Below are 17,729 nucleotides of genomic sequence, written 5' to 3' on the forward strand. Positions count from 1 at the left end.
CCATGTACATTCTGATAACACTCTCAAAACAGCTCAGAACAAGAACACTTTTTATTTAGTCATCATATAACTACAGTGGCAAAATAAGGGCCACTACTTTAGTCTTCAAGAAGCTAGATACAATGGTTAACACCTGGATAGGGTATACGTCTGAAGTTCACAAAAAGAAAAAAACAACAGTGTTTAGTTGTGCTGGGTGTGAAATTGATCAAAGGAATCCTCTGGTTTACCTTGGTTAATTTAAGTTCTGTGTAAATGATGAAGTGTTAATCAACAGTTCAGAAACACAGCATAAAACAGGCAGATAGAGACTAAAGAGAGAGAAAACGGAAACGGACAAAGACGGAACATGATACTTAACATCATGTAACATTCTTTTACTGTATAAGAAAAAAATACATACACTAATTTTCCTGGTTATTATGTAACCGTGACCTGTCCATGACCATGACTTTTATGTACAGGTATTATGAACAACCATGCCCACATTACAGCCCCATACATGACAGAGGAGCAGGAGATCTCTTGCTTTTCTCACAACCCTTCAACTGGCAAGCAAGGACTCCGTACAGAAGTCCATTTCAGATAGTGATGTAGTGATCACTTACACCATCTGCAGAAAAATTTACCCCAAAAACAGAGCGAGCCAGTTGCTGTAAAACGTCATGCAAGACATGCTGGAACTCCACATTCTAAATGCCGCAGTCGCTGTAAGATCAGCTCAGAGGTCTGCTCTATGTGCTCAAGTGTCAATCGTTCACAGCTTCGACATCTCAGCAACAGGATTTCCTAGACGTATTTGTGTCTGCTGCTCGCATTTGAGGAGAATATTAGAGCTGCGTACACCGATCAAGCATCAATATCATTCCCTCAGCACTTGCTGTTAAAGGATATTATAGCACTGTTATATAGTGTTACAAATACTCTTCTGAATACCGAAAGGAGCTTTAGCAATCTGTACATCCTGGCCCTGTACATATGAAAATATAGGAAGGATCACAAAAACATGAGGAGTCATTTGCCCTGTAAAGCACATTTGACTGCTAGACGCTAACTGAACCAAGGATCTATTATTGGCGATACGAAACCATCGTGCAAAGTCCAGATTCAAGACATACAATGTCAAATGGAACAAGTAAAGGTTTATTCCATGTTGAAAAGAGAAGAAAAAACACTTTGGCTGTGGAGCCTTCTTCAGATGAGTATGCACTCAATTGTAAGAACAGTAAGACAGAACTACAATGTGGGCTATAGAGATGGGGAAAAACAGCCTAATGGACATGAAAGTATGTTAGGACAAAGCTTGTCTTTAAACAGTCCACATAGAATTTAATTACAGCATGTAGTTACAACAAAAGAACAAGCCCTTAACAGAAACCATGCTTTCCCAATGACAGAACAACAGGCAGATCCACCACTCTAGTGGTCTCAAGAGTGATGCTGATTAACCTTGTTAACCCTATAAAACTATTAAAAAAGTATATGTAGTATACCTTCCTTGATTCTTGTACTGCAAACACTTATTTATAGTAGTTGCTGGCATCAACACAAACAGAAATCAACCAAGCCCACAATATTTAGATAAACTATCCTTTCTACAACACAGCTTGCTCAAAGTTTATGCTGACATTTTAAATTTACAAAATCAAAGTTTATGTATGTTGCCAGAGTCTTCATAGAACTCATGAAGAAGCTTATTGTTATGTTTCTTTCATTAGCATCCTGGTAAATTAACGGCCAGTCTGGTGATTTTTACAGTGCTGATTTACTGTCCCAGTCAACACACATGTTTTGGCACAATCCTAGAACTTCATGCAGAAGAACCATTTTAAACATTTAAGCAAAATGAATATTCAACTTATTGTTTTCTGACATTTAATACTGGTCTGGCATCAGTCAGAATGTGTTTACACAATTCATGTACAGATATCAAATGAAAACCAAACACTATTCAATTATTAATTTACAGAGATTTACATATTGATTTGCATTTGATGTCTGGATTCTTTGACTTGAAGACGAAAAAACCTTTTCATATTTTTTCCTCTCACACAAGTATTTGTTTGTTTTACAGCATGGAACCAGAGACTCGTGCCAGAAGATACACATCATAACACATTACTGCACTACTGGCAATAAGTGATGGCTTTACCCAAGGTGACATTTAAGGATGAGTGCTACACTTAAAAATATATTGTGATGTTTTTAGCTATTACATATTTATACAATACTGTACCATGTTGCTCACGTTTATTGTGTGCATGGTACAGAGAATGAACTTGTTCCATGGAGTTAATCAGCAGTTTGTGAGGATACAATATGTCTGAATATTCCTAAGGAAATGTGGATTCATTAGGTCTCTTTCAGTACTCTAACAAGCTGGAGTAGTATTATGAAGAGGGAAGTACTGAAAGGGACACCTACGTATCAGAGCAAAACCATAACAATGGAAAGACTGGCATTTTAGGCAGACTAAGGCTTAGTTTCTAAGTCTTGACATCAAGCTACAAAGTCATGCAGATGCTGCAATTAAGATTTTACCAGGAGGTACTAGAATAACAACATAGTAGTTCAGGTGGGTAGCTGCGTCAGCATGCATAGGCTGCAAAGGAACAAGTAAGAGGTTTATTCCATGCTGAAAAGAGAAGAAAGAAAACACAACGTTTCAGCTGTGGAGCCTTCTTCTTCAAACCCGAAAAGTTGTGTTTTCTTTCTTCTCTTTTCAGCATGGAATAAACCTTTCACTTTTTCCTAGAAAAACAAATAGGTCCTCGCAAAGACAAAACAAACTCAACTTTACATGGGGCCTTGTCAGGTACAAATTCACACCGCAAAGGCGCCTCAGAAAGAAGAAAAACATGGATGCGCAATTTAATAACGATAAACTGAACAGAAGAAAAGGCTTGTATAAACCAATTCTAAGAGGAATTAAAAGTGCTGACGTGCAAGGTCTAATATGAGCTGGGAGTTCATTCCATACAGCCTGCGAGCAACAACAGACGCCATGGGTCTCCCGGGGTTTGTAAGAAACATTTGACAAAAACCTACACACATGCAAAAAAAAAGCAGACAAGGACGCTTAGAAAGAAAACGTGCTTTTGCTCTATTGCCACCAGTTACTGCAGTAACTTACCGCCTCAAACCAGTGGTAATCGCTTTTCTTTGTATCAGAATATATTACAATAAACTACAATCTTTAAAACACTTAAACCGTCAGTAATGAGTCACTGAGTGATACCAGGAGATTATAAAGTTAAACGTAACGCACGCAACACAAATACTGTTTTTCAACACAGCATGACGTTACTGTATTCACCATTACGATACCTTTTTTTTCTTAAATCCGATTTCAATGCTCCACTGCACTGGTACTAATGCACAAAGAATATTGCTCTAATATGCGCAACAACAGGCCTAAACGCCGGAATGCAGACTAACTTTCTAAAATTAATTTATCGTTCACTGCAATGGGAATCTCAAACGCTATATACATATATAACCTTGAAGGATTTTCTTATATTTTCAGGATACCTTCACAAGACCTCACTTTAGGCAACAGATCCTCGATTTAGAGAAAACACCTTTAACTGCATAAATGTGCACATCAAATGAAAGATAAGGTGCTCTTAAACGGTAAATTAGAGAGAATTAGCGTCAAGACGTTGCCTGCTTACTGTGAGTTAGGCCCAAGACCTACAGGAAAATACATCTCCTCACAATATTGCACACAATAAACTAACTTGTTATTGCTTATTACCGCACTGGATAATCGACTCACCTCGGGCGTTCGCAGCCATTGTACAGAAATATTTCTTAAAAGTGGGAAAACATGAATGTAGTTTTCAAACACACTGATATGCTCAGAAAAACAATTCTACCGAAAGGCTTTTGTGTATGTTTTTCTCCAGCAGTTTCTGCAGATAATCTCAACATGGCCGCCTGTGTCTAGTGCATTCTGGGATAAAGGGAAGTACACAGGAGTACAGTGAGAGTGCGCAGCCGCAGACTGGAGGAGGTAAAGCCCTGTTCAGATTATGTTTTGATCTAATGATTTCTTGAGACAAATGAAACATGAACGAAAAAAGACAAAACAATGAAAACGCGATGCAGAGACGTCCTATTTCTGTATGTCGAACATCTATATGTATATAAAACCCTTTTGGTTTGTAATACTCTTCATTATTCTCAGTTCAGTAATTATTTTGAATGTATTGTCACCTAGGATAACATAATATAAAACAGGAATACCAGAAAATAATAATAATAAAAACCAGAAAACCTCAGAAACAACCAAAGTAAGAAGATCACCATGTTTTTCCTAACGTTTTTTTAAATTAAAATAAAGTTCAAAACAGGAGCCTACTGCAGGTGTAAAATATTCCAGTTCCAAATACTGGGTTTATAATTGGGGGGTAACTTGATCTTAACTTTGACTTTCATTTTCATTTTAACCAGTATAAATAAACAGATCTGTACTTATCAGTGGGCAGATTAAGTACTCAGTCTCTATAATCCCAAAAGCAGGATATCATACAGTGCTTTAATTGTCACTAATCATGGAATTCTGTTAATTTGGGAAAGTAAGTCTGAGAATATTGTTAAGCAGGGTCTGTAAAGCTACATCAATCCATGAGTGCTTTTTATTCAATTACTCAAAATCCTGATTCAGCTCAACCAAGGAAGTAATAATACCAAAAATGAAACAACAATACATGGCATATGAGAACATTTTATGCAGGACAAGAAACACTTATTTTCACAGAAAGTCATAGACATTTTTAACTTAACGTAATTGCTCATACTGATGAAGCAGATCCCTTCAGGCACTGACTAGATTGTTGTTCTTAATGCCTAATCATGCTATCACTCATATGTAACTTTTCTTATGTTCCTAAAATCTACTAAAAGGAACAAGTAAAGTTTTATTCCATGCTGAAAAGAGAAGAACAGAAACACAACATTTTGGGGCGTCACACCTGAAGAAGGCTGCACAGCCGAAAGGTTGTGTCGCTCTTCTTCTGTTTTCAGCACGGAATATACTTTTACTTGTTCCTTTGCTACCTACTTGAACTACTACTAAAATCTTCAGACATTTTCAGTGGAAAACATGTGAGATCATTAAAAAAAACATCCTATTTTAAGATTTAGTGAGGTGTGTTCACTACCAGTGCACCAAGAATACTTCTGAAAAGGAATAGTACATGAAGTTGATGTTGCCCTGAAAAAAAACATCCAGCACAAGTGTTATTTACATATTCTTCAAGCGCCCAGAATGGTCAGAGACCTTCTGATGAGTCCTCTTTCAAATCTAATACAAATTCATTACTCATTACAGAGCCCTTTTAATGCTTTGGTGGGGAAGGCTTTATAAATAATCAATGTTGGTAGTATTAATGTTTTATAAGTGAGGCCCTGCCTTAAATTTGTTCCTGTTAAAAGTGCAAAATCTACAAATGTTCAAATAATTTTACTTGAGTGCAGCAACAGCTTATTTCTGATGGTTTTTGAATAAAGGTCACCTGATAAAGATGGCAATAAACTGAGCTGAATGAGGTGATATCAGAAAACAACATTAGCTGAGAACCGCCTACTGAATGTATCCTGGCATGCAGGTGTATGTTTTATATAGATACAGCATATACGAATGCATGTGTATTATATATGCACCTACACAGCAGAGTGTTTCATATAAAAATTAAAGCAAGTAAAGGAACAAATTCAGTGCACATGTATTATTTTAGCAGGAAAAACATTTCAAGCTTTAGTGGCTAAAATTGGACATGGAACTATTTGACGTCTGGCCAAGGAGTTCTCCAGCAACGTGTCCTTATCCTCACAGGATATCGTTTTGGGGTGTAAAGGTCATTAAGTCTACCAAGTCATATGGAGCCATACAATATAGAGGTTCAGCACTGATTGGAGGAGACATACCTCACCGATAGCACCTCCATGATTGCAAGCACAGGGCTCAGCGTGAGACGAGAGAGCCCTGGTCAGTTAAACCTGCCCCATCCCCAGTGGCTTCTAGCCAATCGTCCACCTTCACTGAGGGAAGCTCTGTCACAGAGAGTTTGTGACTTGGCCTAGTCCTGCACCTGAAAACACAGAGCTCAACGGACACTCAAGCAAGCACCTCGGCCAGGTAAGCCACTCGCACCCCCCCCCCTCCCGAGAGCTCGGATGAGGCCCGGGCCATTTCACATTGTGAGCCCCCTTAACAGTTTGGGAAGAGAGGTCAAAAATATTCTAATGAAAAGAATGGCATGATGGGAAGATTAAGGCGGGCATTTTGAAACTCCTGAAGATTCAGCACCGAAAGGGGGACGCTTTTCCACAGCCGTGGACTTTAGTCGAGAATCACAGTATTCTCAAGTCGACTCAAGTCGAGAAACATAGCCAAAGGTTAAAGTGGAGGACCCTGCACCTTTGGCTGAGGTGAGGCCCCGCTGTGAGGTGAGGCCCTGCTGGCCCCCCTCTCGTAGGGCCTGAAGCCACTCCACTCAGGAGACTTTATTGTCAAACACATTGATGGTAAAAATAATTATACTGTACTTAATCCAATGTCATTCTTGACGGTGATAAAAAGCAGTCTTATTTTTATTCTCTATACGTTTTCAAGGTGACTCCAACAAAAAGAGAAGTAAGATATTTAGTCACGGAAAAATAACATTTTTAAACATTCGCAGACAGGTACAGATTGCAATTAGGCACAATAAAATACTTTGGAGCCCTCAAATGTAAACTGAATCTTTATTACAACACCATGACGAGAGTTTGGCCACACTGGTTGTGCTGCAATGCTTCTGTCGTCCTTAGTTAATTTGCTTCATTTGTAATTTGAAAAAATCTAGTAAAAGCTACGTGGCCACTTGAAGCAAGAAAATATGCGGAGTAAATTAAACCCAAGTTACTAATTAGGCACCAAAGACCTCTTGCCACTGATATTTTTTCTTTTTTTTTTCCTACAGTCTCACAGCCAAAGTGACAGATCACTTTGAGCCACTCAGACTGCAGTTTTTGTAAACTCTTTGAATCTTGTGAATGTGTCAGATTGCTCTTTTGATTGTGTCGTACAAGATGTGGAAATCCACATCAGGCACGGCTGAAGACATTAAGTCTACCATACCAGCACGCATCACACGGTAGACATGATTAATTTCTAAGTGAGAAAATGGGTTGGACTTTGCAATACACACTGGGATCAGCCTTATTTTGTATGGCATCAGAAGTGTATTCAAATTAGCTTTGACAAATAAATCTGCTTGTCATATAAGATAAGCCACTTCTATACGTTTGTTTATAATGAATCTGTCCTCTGATTTATTCATATGCTGGCACCTTTTAGGAGCTAAGATATAAAGGGAGTGTCTTCTGGTACAAAATCCGTTCTTAATCTCAAATTTGTATTATCTGATATTGTGTTGTTTTATGTCTTTGAGGGGCAGAATTGCTCAAAGAACTATACTGCCTTGATGGACTATGCCCTGGTATGAGCTATACTGCCATGATAGAAGTGGAATCTAGTTTCCGCTCCATACCTGCTAAATTTGCTACTGTATGTTCTTTGAATGAGGATCCTTGCACATTAAATACATTGGGGTTCATTAATTGTTTGACTTCATTGATTAGTATAATTAGCTCAAATTAACACTAGATTAGATTATTCTCTATTGCCACACAAATTTGGTTTCGGTACAGCACAGAACACAGATGAGACATACTGTACATACAACATATAGGGTACAAATCTAAATAGGACAGACGACAAACAAACATCGTCACATACACATGTAGACAAATATCCATGTAGCAGCATAATTCTACAATTTAATTCAGAGTTCAACGTGAATTCAGAGCTCGGATGGCAGTGGGAATGAAGCTGAGGTTGAAGTGGGCAGTCCTTGAGAGGAGGGATTTCCAGAAGGGAGTGTAAGGTACTAGAAGTCTCAGCAAAGGGGACTGGTCCCTATGCTGTGCTTAGTAAAGTACTTAGCCAAGTCACGTAGCCAATATTCGTGGTCAAGAGGAAGCGTGGGTCTAGTATCCGGGATTGCTCAAGACGAAGGGTTTGTCAGGCGAAGAAGGTTAGCGAAGGGAGCTCTGTGAGGATTAACTCAATACTGAGCATGGAGGTGCAGGTGAGGATTCCTTAAGTAGTGGGTTGCCTGGAGGTGTGGTGCGGGACGAGGGACGTGGTTGGGAAATTAGGATGTGCATTGGCGTTTGTGGGAAGTAGCAGGGGCTTGTGTCTGATGCGTGCATTTGCGTGAAGCAGCAGGGGCTCGTATCTGATCAGTGGAGGCCGTGACACTACCTTCCCCCCCACATTGGGCAGCTCCTGAGGCCTTTACTGGGTGATCTGGGAAAGCGCGATGAAAGTCCTGGATGAGGCTGGGGTCCAGAAGTTTTGGGGACCCAAGATCGTTCCTCGTAGCCGTATCCTTCCCAGTCGACTAGATGTTGTAGGGAGCTTCTGTGCCAGCGAGCGTCCACAATCTTATTGACGGTGACGGCTGGGAGGCCAGCAACAAGCCAGGAGAGGAGGAGGGGGACGTGGTTGTGGTCTGGAGAGTGAGGATCTGTGGAAGAGCTTGAGGAGAGAGACATGGAAAGTGGGGTGAATGTTCAGGGTCGAAGGGAGTGCAAGGCGATTGGAGACGGGCGTAACCTGGGTGAGTACTTGAAATGGGCCTATATAGCGAGGTCCCAACCTGTGTGAGGGTAGCCGCAGGGGTACGCTCCTAGTGGACAGCCAGACGAATTGTCCCCGTCTGAGCCTGGGAAATGGTCACCCGTGCCGATCGCCTGCTGTCTTCTGTTGTTGTGCCGTTTTCTGAAGTGCTAGTCTGGCCGGTTTTCCAAAGTTTCTGGAGGGAGGTGATGTATTCTTGAACACATGGGACCTCGGTATCTATATATATATCATCACATAACTTTATCCTAAACAGTACTTACTGGACAATTTATGACAAATTCCAATAATAGTCCTCTTAAAAATGAAAGCTATAACAAAAACAAAAACTACACAGGTGAACAGCATGCCGTCAATCTTTTGGTTGTTGAAAAATTATCTCTCTCAAGATAAGTTTTCTGGTATAAAAGTGCCTAACAACTGTCAAGCAGAAATAAAATCCTGATTTAGAGTTACATATTAAGAAAATTACAAGTCAAGTATTGTCAAAACACCCAAAATGACATTTACCTTTTATTATTATTCCTATCATTATTTAGGATTATTATTCTCATCCAAGTATGACAGTGGTACATGATTTTGTAAAGAAAAGGCTGAAACGTTTAGCTGTACACTTACAGATGTCATCTGAACCTATATTTATTCCCAGCCTTTATCCTGGATTATGCTGATTGAGATGCAAATGTCTTATTTCTAAAGGAGTCCTGCAGAGCAGCTTAGAATTCATAGAGAGGCTATAAGGTTGATGCATAATTTTATTCACTTGATTTTAATGCAGGGAAAGAAATAATAAAACGGATCAGTAAAATAATATATTTTCTTCAAGATTATGAAATAATATGCATGTGTAGTTTTCCATCAGTTGCGATTTTATTTTACATAGAATTTCAATAATTACATGTATTTTTAGGAGGAATCTATGTATCAGAAAATAGAAATAGAAAGATATTAAAATGTTCACTGTCTTGCCTGCTGACAAGTTTTGTTTTTTAGGACAAGGAGTACATCGTTAAATCTGAATCAGATTTCTAGGTCTTTTTTCTAATTCCCATTTAACAAAACTATTCTGGAATTAATTAATTAACACTCAGAAAACCCAGGCAACCGCTTGGAGGATACACAGAAAACATTTATCACAGGCTGGAGTCAAAACCTAGACTGAAGAGCTGTGAGTTTCAACTCTTTACATTGCAACATTTAAAATGCAACAAATTGTTTTAGAAAGAACTTTACTAAAGGGGAATAAAGCATATGCATTTATATTCCAGGTAAAACACAGGTGGGCAGCTCACAATGCTGGGGCATTGATTGCCATATACTAAACACACGCAATCCAATGTGTCCCAGAACTGTTCTGCTGGGTTCGTGGCCAACACATAAATATTGTGTCCCACTAGGAAAGTTTGACAACACAGAGCCGACCATCGGCATGCATACATTTTGAGGTCGCCAAATGGTATAGTATTTCTTGGGTGAGGATATTGTCTGTGTAGCATTATTCCCACCTCCATCGGTACATCATTGCAGCCATATCATCACACCTCCTCCCTGTCTGAGCCAGTTCACTTCTGCAACCTAACCAGGACCGCATCGCTGCCCGCGTCGGCGATAAACTGCCTACTGCAGTTCACGAACAGACAGAAGCGTGACTTGTCACTCAGGACAGACAGTGTTGTTGAGGAGTTTGGCAATTTGGCCCCAAGGTTTGGCTACACTGTGTCGCGGTGTCTCTGAGGCATTGCCATGTGGCTGTTCATTAGCACCCAACCAGAAGCCTGTGGTACATTTTACTCGCGTGACGCAGTCTTACTGTACTCGAACTGATCTCGCCAGTACAATTTCCGGGTGTCTCTGCGGGTGTTTGGGATGCTAAACAACGTTAAACCTGAAGATACATCTATGGGCAATAGAGGTCTTATGCAGTGGTGGTGAAGTATAGCTGTAGGTTAATAGTTAAACCCTTTTGAGTGTATCGCGACTGCAGAAATGATCATGACGACGTGTGAGCATCGGTCTGGACCTCCTGGACATGGATTTTTCTGAACTCATGATTTCTATTTTGTTTCAATCGTTTTATTGTTGTTCTACCTTGAGTAACGTCCGGACATCTAATGTCAATGTACTGTGCCTCGTCATCCTAAACTTTTGCACAATATTGTAATTGTAAAAGTAAAAAAACAAGACACGCTTCCCCTAGCTTTTTCAAATATTTTTTATAGGTGCTTCATCACGACAACACCCACCTTTGCATGGCAGCATAATATGTGTACCACATATTGGGTGTGACTAACACCCAGGTAACTTTTGAATAACTGGTTGTTTAGAAATTGAATTGAGTTATACATACTAATAATGTGATTACATATATTATTTTTAGTTTATGTCATCTATAACAACTATGAAACAGGTGATTCCTTCTGACTAATGTCACCCTCACTTAACCAATTGTGTAACATTTCTTGGGGTCCTCGGTTACAATTAGCTAATGATATAATCCAGGCTAAAATGCATTACAGTTTAGCTCAATCTAATCTCAGGTACCAACTGAGCCACTCGAGAAACCCATAACTTTTTAATTTTAGTACCATTTCTGCATGTGAGTAAAGTCATTCAGATTCACGAGACAACGTGAACTGAGTAAACAGTCATTTTCAGTTTTTTTTCTCTTGAACAAAACCTGCTTCTCATTTGGAGTTAATTGTTAAAATGCAGAAGTGTTTATATCGCAAGACAAATGAAGACGTGATAAACACAAAAGTAATTAATTTGAAGTGTATTTTATCAATAGAGGGTTGTCAGCTTTGTACCTGGGTGCGCTGTTAATTTACCACAAATAGGTTTAAAAAAAAAAGTGGAACAATTTTCCAACATAACAACCTTGAAAATTAATTGTAAAACTGTAAGGGTGACTCTTAATCAATCCCAGGATTTATTCCAGACCATTCTATAATTTCATTGTTTTGTTTTCCTTTTGAGAAAATTGTGAGATTAGCATTGCGGAACAGTACGATATGAGACACAACACCAAATGGAGCATACACAAAAAGCTTGGTCAAGAGTATCATAATCACCTGAAACAGATGAAAAAGGCTGCTCACCCAGAAGAGAGAGTGTTGTTGAGGAGTTTGACAATAGCACAATTGGTGTTCGGTGGCACTCATTTTAAAATAGCAGCATTCCCAAATATTGAATAAAGACACAACAAAAACAACGTAAACAGTGTTACCCAGCTAACACACAGTATAATAATCATACATTAGTAAAATGAGTCTAATATCGAATGGAGAACAATCTATAAAAAGAGACATCTTGGATAAAAAAGGTCAGCCAGGCAAAGATGTATGACAAAAACCTCTTAATCAAACAAGACACTACGGGAACTAACTTGACCCCTTGTCATTACAAAGAGGTAAAAGATTATGTGTTGTAAAATAAACCGGTACTTCATCTGTAATTCATTTAATTCTGAAGCAATTGCCTGTTCTGAAACTCCACTGTGTTTAAAAGACAGAGGATTCCATGTGCGATCTCTAGCTTTCTGGAGCATTCTGTCCAATTGTGTAAAGCTGCAGACTAGTGACAGTTGCATAAAAGCTTTTAATACATATAGTAAGACAAGAAGGGGCCATGTTGTATGCCAAGAATATAACTCTTTATCTGGAGCTTCATTTTTAGACGATACCAGTAAATAACAGATTTTTTTATAGACAAGAGATTGTGCAAATAAGTCTTTCTGTGGCCTCTGAGTCACTCATGACTCTTTCATTTTTTTTAATGCTGCACACTAGGCTAATCGTATAATACACTCTTGTACCAAGATAAATGCTTAAAATATTTAAAATAACAGCCTAAGAGTTTATCAATAACATAGTAAAGGGGAAAGATATCCCCATCAACCACATTTAAAACTTAAGGTGATGTTTACAAAGAGACTAAGACTATTTAAATGAGATTAGTGTCAAAATCTCTAGTGTAAAAACAGACTTGCCGTCTTCTAACGTTACCTGAAATATTCTTTACACTGCTTCAAAGTTAATTCCCATTTGTTTACAGACCTATAGCTTATCTTTGAAACTCCCTAAGTGGTATTGACTGCTCTTCAGGAAGCCAGTAATTTGAAAATAAAGCCTGCCGAAACCTTAAAAAACAGTTGCCATACTGAAGCACAAAGGTACCGTCAAGTCTGATGCTTAATGCCAGATCTTCTCCTCCTGGATGCTCGTTTTGTGGTTTCTGGGTCAAAGCCAAAGATGGCTCCAGGTAACGTTTAGGAAGACAGTGAAGGTTATTGTGTTGAAATGTTGATTGCTGGAGTCCAGCAAACTCCAGCCAGGGAGCTGAGAGTTGGCAAGACTGCATAAAACCAGTGAAGTGAGACAAGAAAGTCCTCTGGGCCTGACAAACATCAACAAGGACTTCAGGAAGAACCAAAAAATAGCTGAGCAGTAATCTGGAGTCTCGTTATATCACCTCATTATGTGATCTGTGGCCTGGAAGAGGCCATCGTGCTAACCATTCAAGGTCAATACCTGAAAGCCAAAAGGATAAAGAGGATCAGATGTAAGACTTTTAATTTAAGAAAGTATATAGGGACTTTACTGGCACAAGACAACCGGTGAATCCTGATTGACTTGAGAGATTCATTTCTTCAAATACAGAGTGTGCTTACCTGACCATTTCTACCCACACTTGTAGCTGATCTCTTTGTAAGAAGGCCTATAGAATGTTTAAAAAGTGTAATCTATTTTCACTTATGCAGGTAAAGAAAATAATCTTAGAATTTCAATTTGTTTTTTTTGTTTTTTTTATTTTCTTTAAAACTGTTAAGTGAAATAAAATGCCACGATAAAAATACATCACACATTCAATTTTCGTCTGATGACACAACCAGTCTGCATCATTACCTCCTTTGATCTGTGCAATGTCAGCAATAATAGAGCTCACCATTTAACATAGATAAAGCATCTTAAACTTCAGCTGACATCCCCTTTGTTTTCAATAAACAGCCTGATCTCCAATGCAAAGAGGGATTCTACATGAAACCAAATAGCACATAATCCCAAATTCTCACAGATATTGTGAAAGAAACAACAAATGTTATAAAACATTTAAAGAAACATAAGTAACAACAGGAATTGAACCTTTGATGACTTGAACATTGGTTTGGTCAAAGAATTTCCCATGGGGGAAAGAATCATTTGTGCAGGGAAACTATCACTCATGCACAAATTGTCTTCTTTGTTTTTTAACGGGAACTCCTAAACAGAGGTGCACAACTGGCCTAAATTATTTCAATGTCCATGTTGCATGAGCATGCAGTCTACGTACTGCAGTGCATTGTTATTATCGCATCTCAGGAATTTTGCCAATCCTTTAAAACATTATTGTTACGTGCTAATGTGTTTTTACTTAATATATATGTATACACACAGTATATAAATGTATTGCTGCTTGGTGAACTGCCCAATAATCACCATTGCGACAAGAAGTGTTTTGTTTAAAAAGGGTCTTCTTGTGGGTCTACAGCAGAGAACACAAGGTGAGGAAGTGAGTATGTGGTAAATACCACAGAGACCAAACCATTTAACAACAGCATTTAGTTCCCAGCACTTTGTGTGGCACACTTGTTTACTTACATAAGGTAAAAGGATCAAATACCTGAATGGCGAGCTTGATTTGTCCGAAATATATCAGCTTGCGATAAGAGGAGGGGTAAAAGATAAAAAATAATATGGCAGAACAGGGGTTGGATGCACATCTGTAACTTTATTTTGATTTGACAAAAAATAATATTGTGCTATTGCTGTTCGGCCCTGTGTATCTCCTTAATAATACATAATAAAAGTAATAAGGAATTGTTTCTGCAGTCAAGGGGAAATGAAAGAATTCTAGGTGTAGATAATATTACACCAAACATGCTGAATTCCTATTGTTTGGTTGCATGCCTGACTCTCTGTGTGATGGGGAAGGTTGGACCGCTTCCTTTGATGTCATTGAAAATGCACAGATGGCTCCCTAAAGCATTGAAACTCCCCGAAAAAAACACACTCGACTCTTTCCAGGCCTTTATTTAGCCTTATTCCAAAGAAGGGAATGCAAAATTGAAACCTGCCACATTCTTTATCCAATACAGTGTCATTCGCTAGTTTAAACTAGAACTCAGCAGCAATAGTTTAGTTTTTTTTTTTAACATATTTTAGAAAAACATAAGTTCTGCATTTATAATTATAAATTACAAGTCAAGTCCTACTGTCTTTAATGGTTTCCCGGACCTACAGAAGGCTGGTTCTCTTTACTGCTATTTCTAAGGTAATATAATTTTGTAAGTTAAAGTGTAGGATCAGTAGAAATCAAAATAAAAATGTGTAACCTTTCGTTGCTCCTGCTGAAATATTTTAGACTTTCACAAAAATGACAGAACGACTAGCAGACATGGGCAGTGACTGTATTTTTTCTTTTATATTTAAATACCTTTACACTTGTGTGTATCAAGAACAAAACGGAGTCTCCTGTATATGTCTAATGCACAGCTGATGCAATTTTTCATCAAAGTTGTAGCAACACACGAGTGTGTGTTTCTCCCCATACAGAAAGGCAAAATACTGAAATGGAAACAAATTTAGAATGAAGCAAATCTAAGAAATATATTTCTTTATACTTAAAAATGGTGTAAGGACAAAGTAACATACATTTCAAAGAAACGTACATATTTGTATAAAAGTATATATTTCCAAAAATGCAATGAGGTGTAAGAAGTAGCATGTTATTTTGGAATGTACTATTAAAGGTATTTCATGTATAATGAAATATGAATTGCATTACATGGATAAACTATGATGTTGGAAGTTATTTATTTAAATATACGTCTTTTCTCTTTCAGTTCAGAGAAATGTTTGCTGAAGTAAGTGGTTAAAGGTATGAAGAATGTAACAGGGTGTTTGTAACAAATATATCGCTTAAGAATGCAGTCCACTACCTATAACCCCGTATGCAACATTAAATCAGTTTGTTACTGTTTTAAATCATGAGGTCAGACTAAAAAAAACACTGTGGTGATAGTGACAACATCGAACAACTTAAGAATACAATGAGTCGCTCGTGTATTGCCCTGTTAAGATCCAAACCCTACTTATTCTATATTATTTAACAAAAAATGGTTTTCTGAATTCTCAATGTGTTTTTACTACAGCTACATCAATAATTCCTTTACTGTATATCGCAATTTATTTGTCGATTTGTTATATTTCAGGTATTGTGCTTGTTTCTTGTGGTTAATGTACAATTATGATTCATGTGGACACAACATAACATGCTGCAAATGGGTTTAGATTATCTTTTTGAACTATAGCCTGCAGAACCCAGTTGTTGGACAGCATCATTTACATCCTGGGGACATCCAAATCTGTCATCCGGATAACACATTTCATTGAATGTTATTTTGTATTTTTGGTGTATTTTATTTTAAAAAAAAACCTTTGACTAAAACGGTGTTTATTTTCCAATTATTGAAGTCAGGATAGTGCTGAAATAAAACGTGTGGTATCAAAAGACACTTTAAGATACACATTCCAATAGTCTGGGAAAATCCAAAGGTTTGTCAGCAAACGTTCCTTAAATAGATCAGGTAAGCAGGCTTGGTCTCTGTTCCCCAGTAAATTTATAAGATTAAATATAAACAGACATAATTAAGAAGGATATCATATTTCAGAACTACATACAGTGAAATGAAGTTGACAACAACAGCAAATAGGTTTGATTATAGTGTATACCATTGTGTGCTCTATAAATTAAAATATAAAATGTAGATAGTTGGCAAAACCTGAATAACATCAGGAAAATCAATACGCACATCCACATATGCAAGCAATGATGCAGGAATATAATGGCAGGGAAAGCAGACAGCACAGGCAGCCCTTTCAATCAAAGGTCATCACGCCTTGTGTGATTAATAACCATTATAAGGGCCAGTGCGTGTTTGGAAACTGTTTCTATTTTCTAAAAGCTGCCAGCACATGGAAGTGGTCTTCAAACCACAAACATCACAAACAGCTTTAAAAACGTCAAAAATGATAAGGGACAACTTAAAGGCAGACATACAGTTTTCATTTCATTTCTTATGACTCAATTAGTTTATCTACACATTGATGTCTTCTTACTGTGTACCAGCTGTAACTTTCCTGTGACAGAAGAGCTGTTTACATGCCTTACTACAGTATTCTGGGGATACCTATTAACATAATGCTTATTAATATTCATTAAGATAAAAGACAGGAGAAAAGATTGGGTTATAAAATATTAACAACTTAACAGCTGGTTCTTTAGTAGAATTTGCAGTTAGCAGCTGGAAGGCAGTTTTTTTTTTCTTTTAAATCCAAGCCTGCATGGAACGGGCTCGTTTTACTTCCAAGAACTCGTGGAGAGGAATGCGGCACAATTTCCGGAAGAGGCTACCGATTCCTCAAATGAAATAATGATTTGGGGGCAACGCCGATGAAAATGGTGGATCTTTTAGGGCATTTGTAGAATCCTTTTTTTTGTTGTTTAACCTGTGCCAGCCGGTGTTGCAGTGAGAATGCAGAAGACATGAATGAGTAGAACAGCTCCATCGACGTATAATTTGACATGACATGATCAAAACATTTTCTGCTTGTAATTGCATGGGCCTTTGTCACAAGATGTTACGCATTTTTCCAAATACTGTGCTGTTCATGAAGGAAAGTATTTTTCTCCTATCTTTGATGTGGCATTCACTTCTACTTTTTACTGTCTTTTCTGTGACTCTTTGAAAATGTATTATTTAAACACTGATATTGCCAAATATTGTTGCAACAGTAGCAAATCTTTGAAAACAACGTCTTAGAATACAACAATCCCTGTCTAATGCTCTTATTATCACAAACTATCACGCATCATTCAAGGATGGATGGTGATCAAACACACTGTAGCATTGTTATAAATCAATATCATACAGATGCCACTGCAGTTCAGCTTTAATGGGTTTTTCAGGTGTCTAAATGAGGTGAAGTTTGCATTCCTG

At 38.0% G+C, this 17,729-nt stretch overlaps 1 protein-coding gene across 6 annotated transcripts in view; it reads right to left on the reverse strand.

Moving 5' to 3' along the window:
* rbm33a (RNA binding motif protein 33a) overlaps positions 1–3,944 on the reverse strand; it is a 61,262-nt gene extending 57,318 nt beyond the window's left edge. For all 6 annotated transcript variants that reach the window (XR_015940981.1, XM_088643855.1, XM_088643856.1 and 3 more), the window contains exon 1: positions 3,779–3,944. Coding sequence is in view for 5 of the 6 variants with exons in the window: in XM_088643855.1 (XP_088499981.1) it covers positions 3,779–3,797 (19 nt within the window). In the remaining variant the exon portion in view is untranslated. The remainder of the gene's footprint in view (positions 1–3,778) is intronic.
* Between the last annotated feature and the right edge of the window lie 13,785 nt (positions 3,945–17,729).

The sequence above is a fragment of the Lepisosteus platostomus genome, chromosome 8 (genome assembly GCF_059453375.1).
Source record: "Lepisosteus platostomus isolate fLepPlt1 chromosome 8, fLepPlt1.hap1, whole genome shotgun sequence".
Taxonomy (NCBI): Eukaryota; Metazoa; Chordata; class Actinopteri; order Semionotiformes; family Lepisosteidae; genus Lepisosteus; species Lepisosteus platostomus.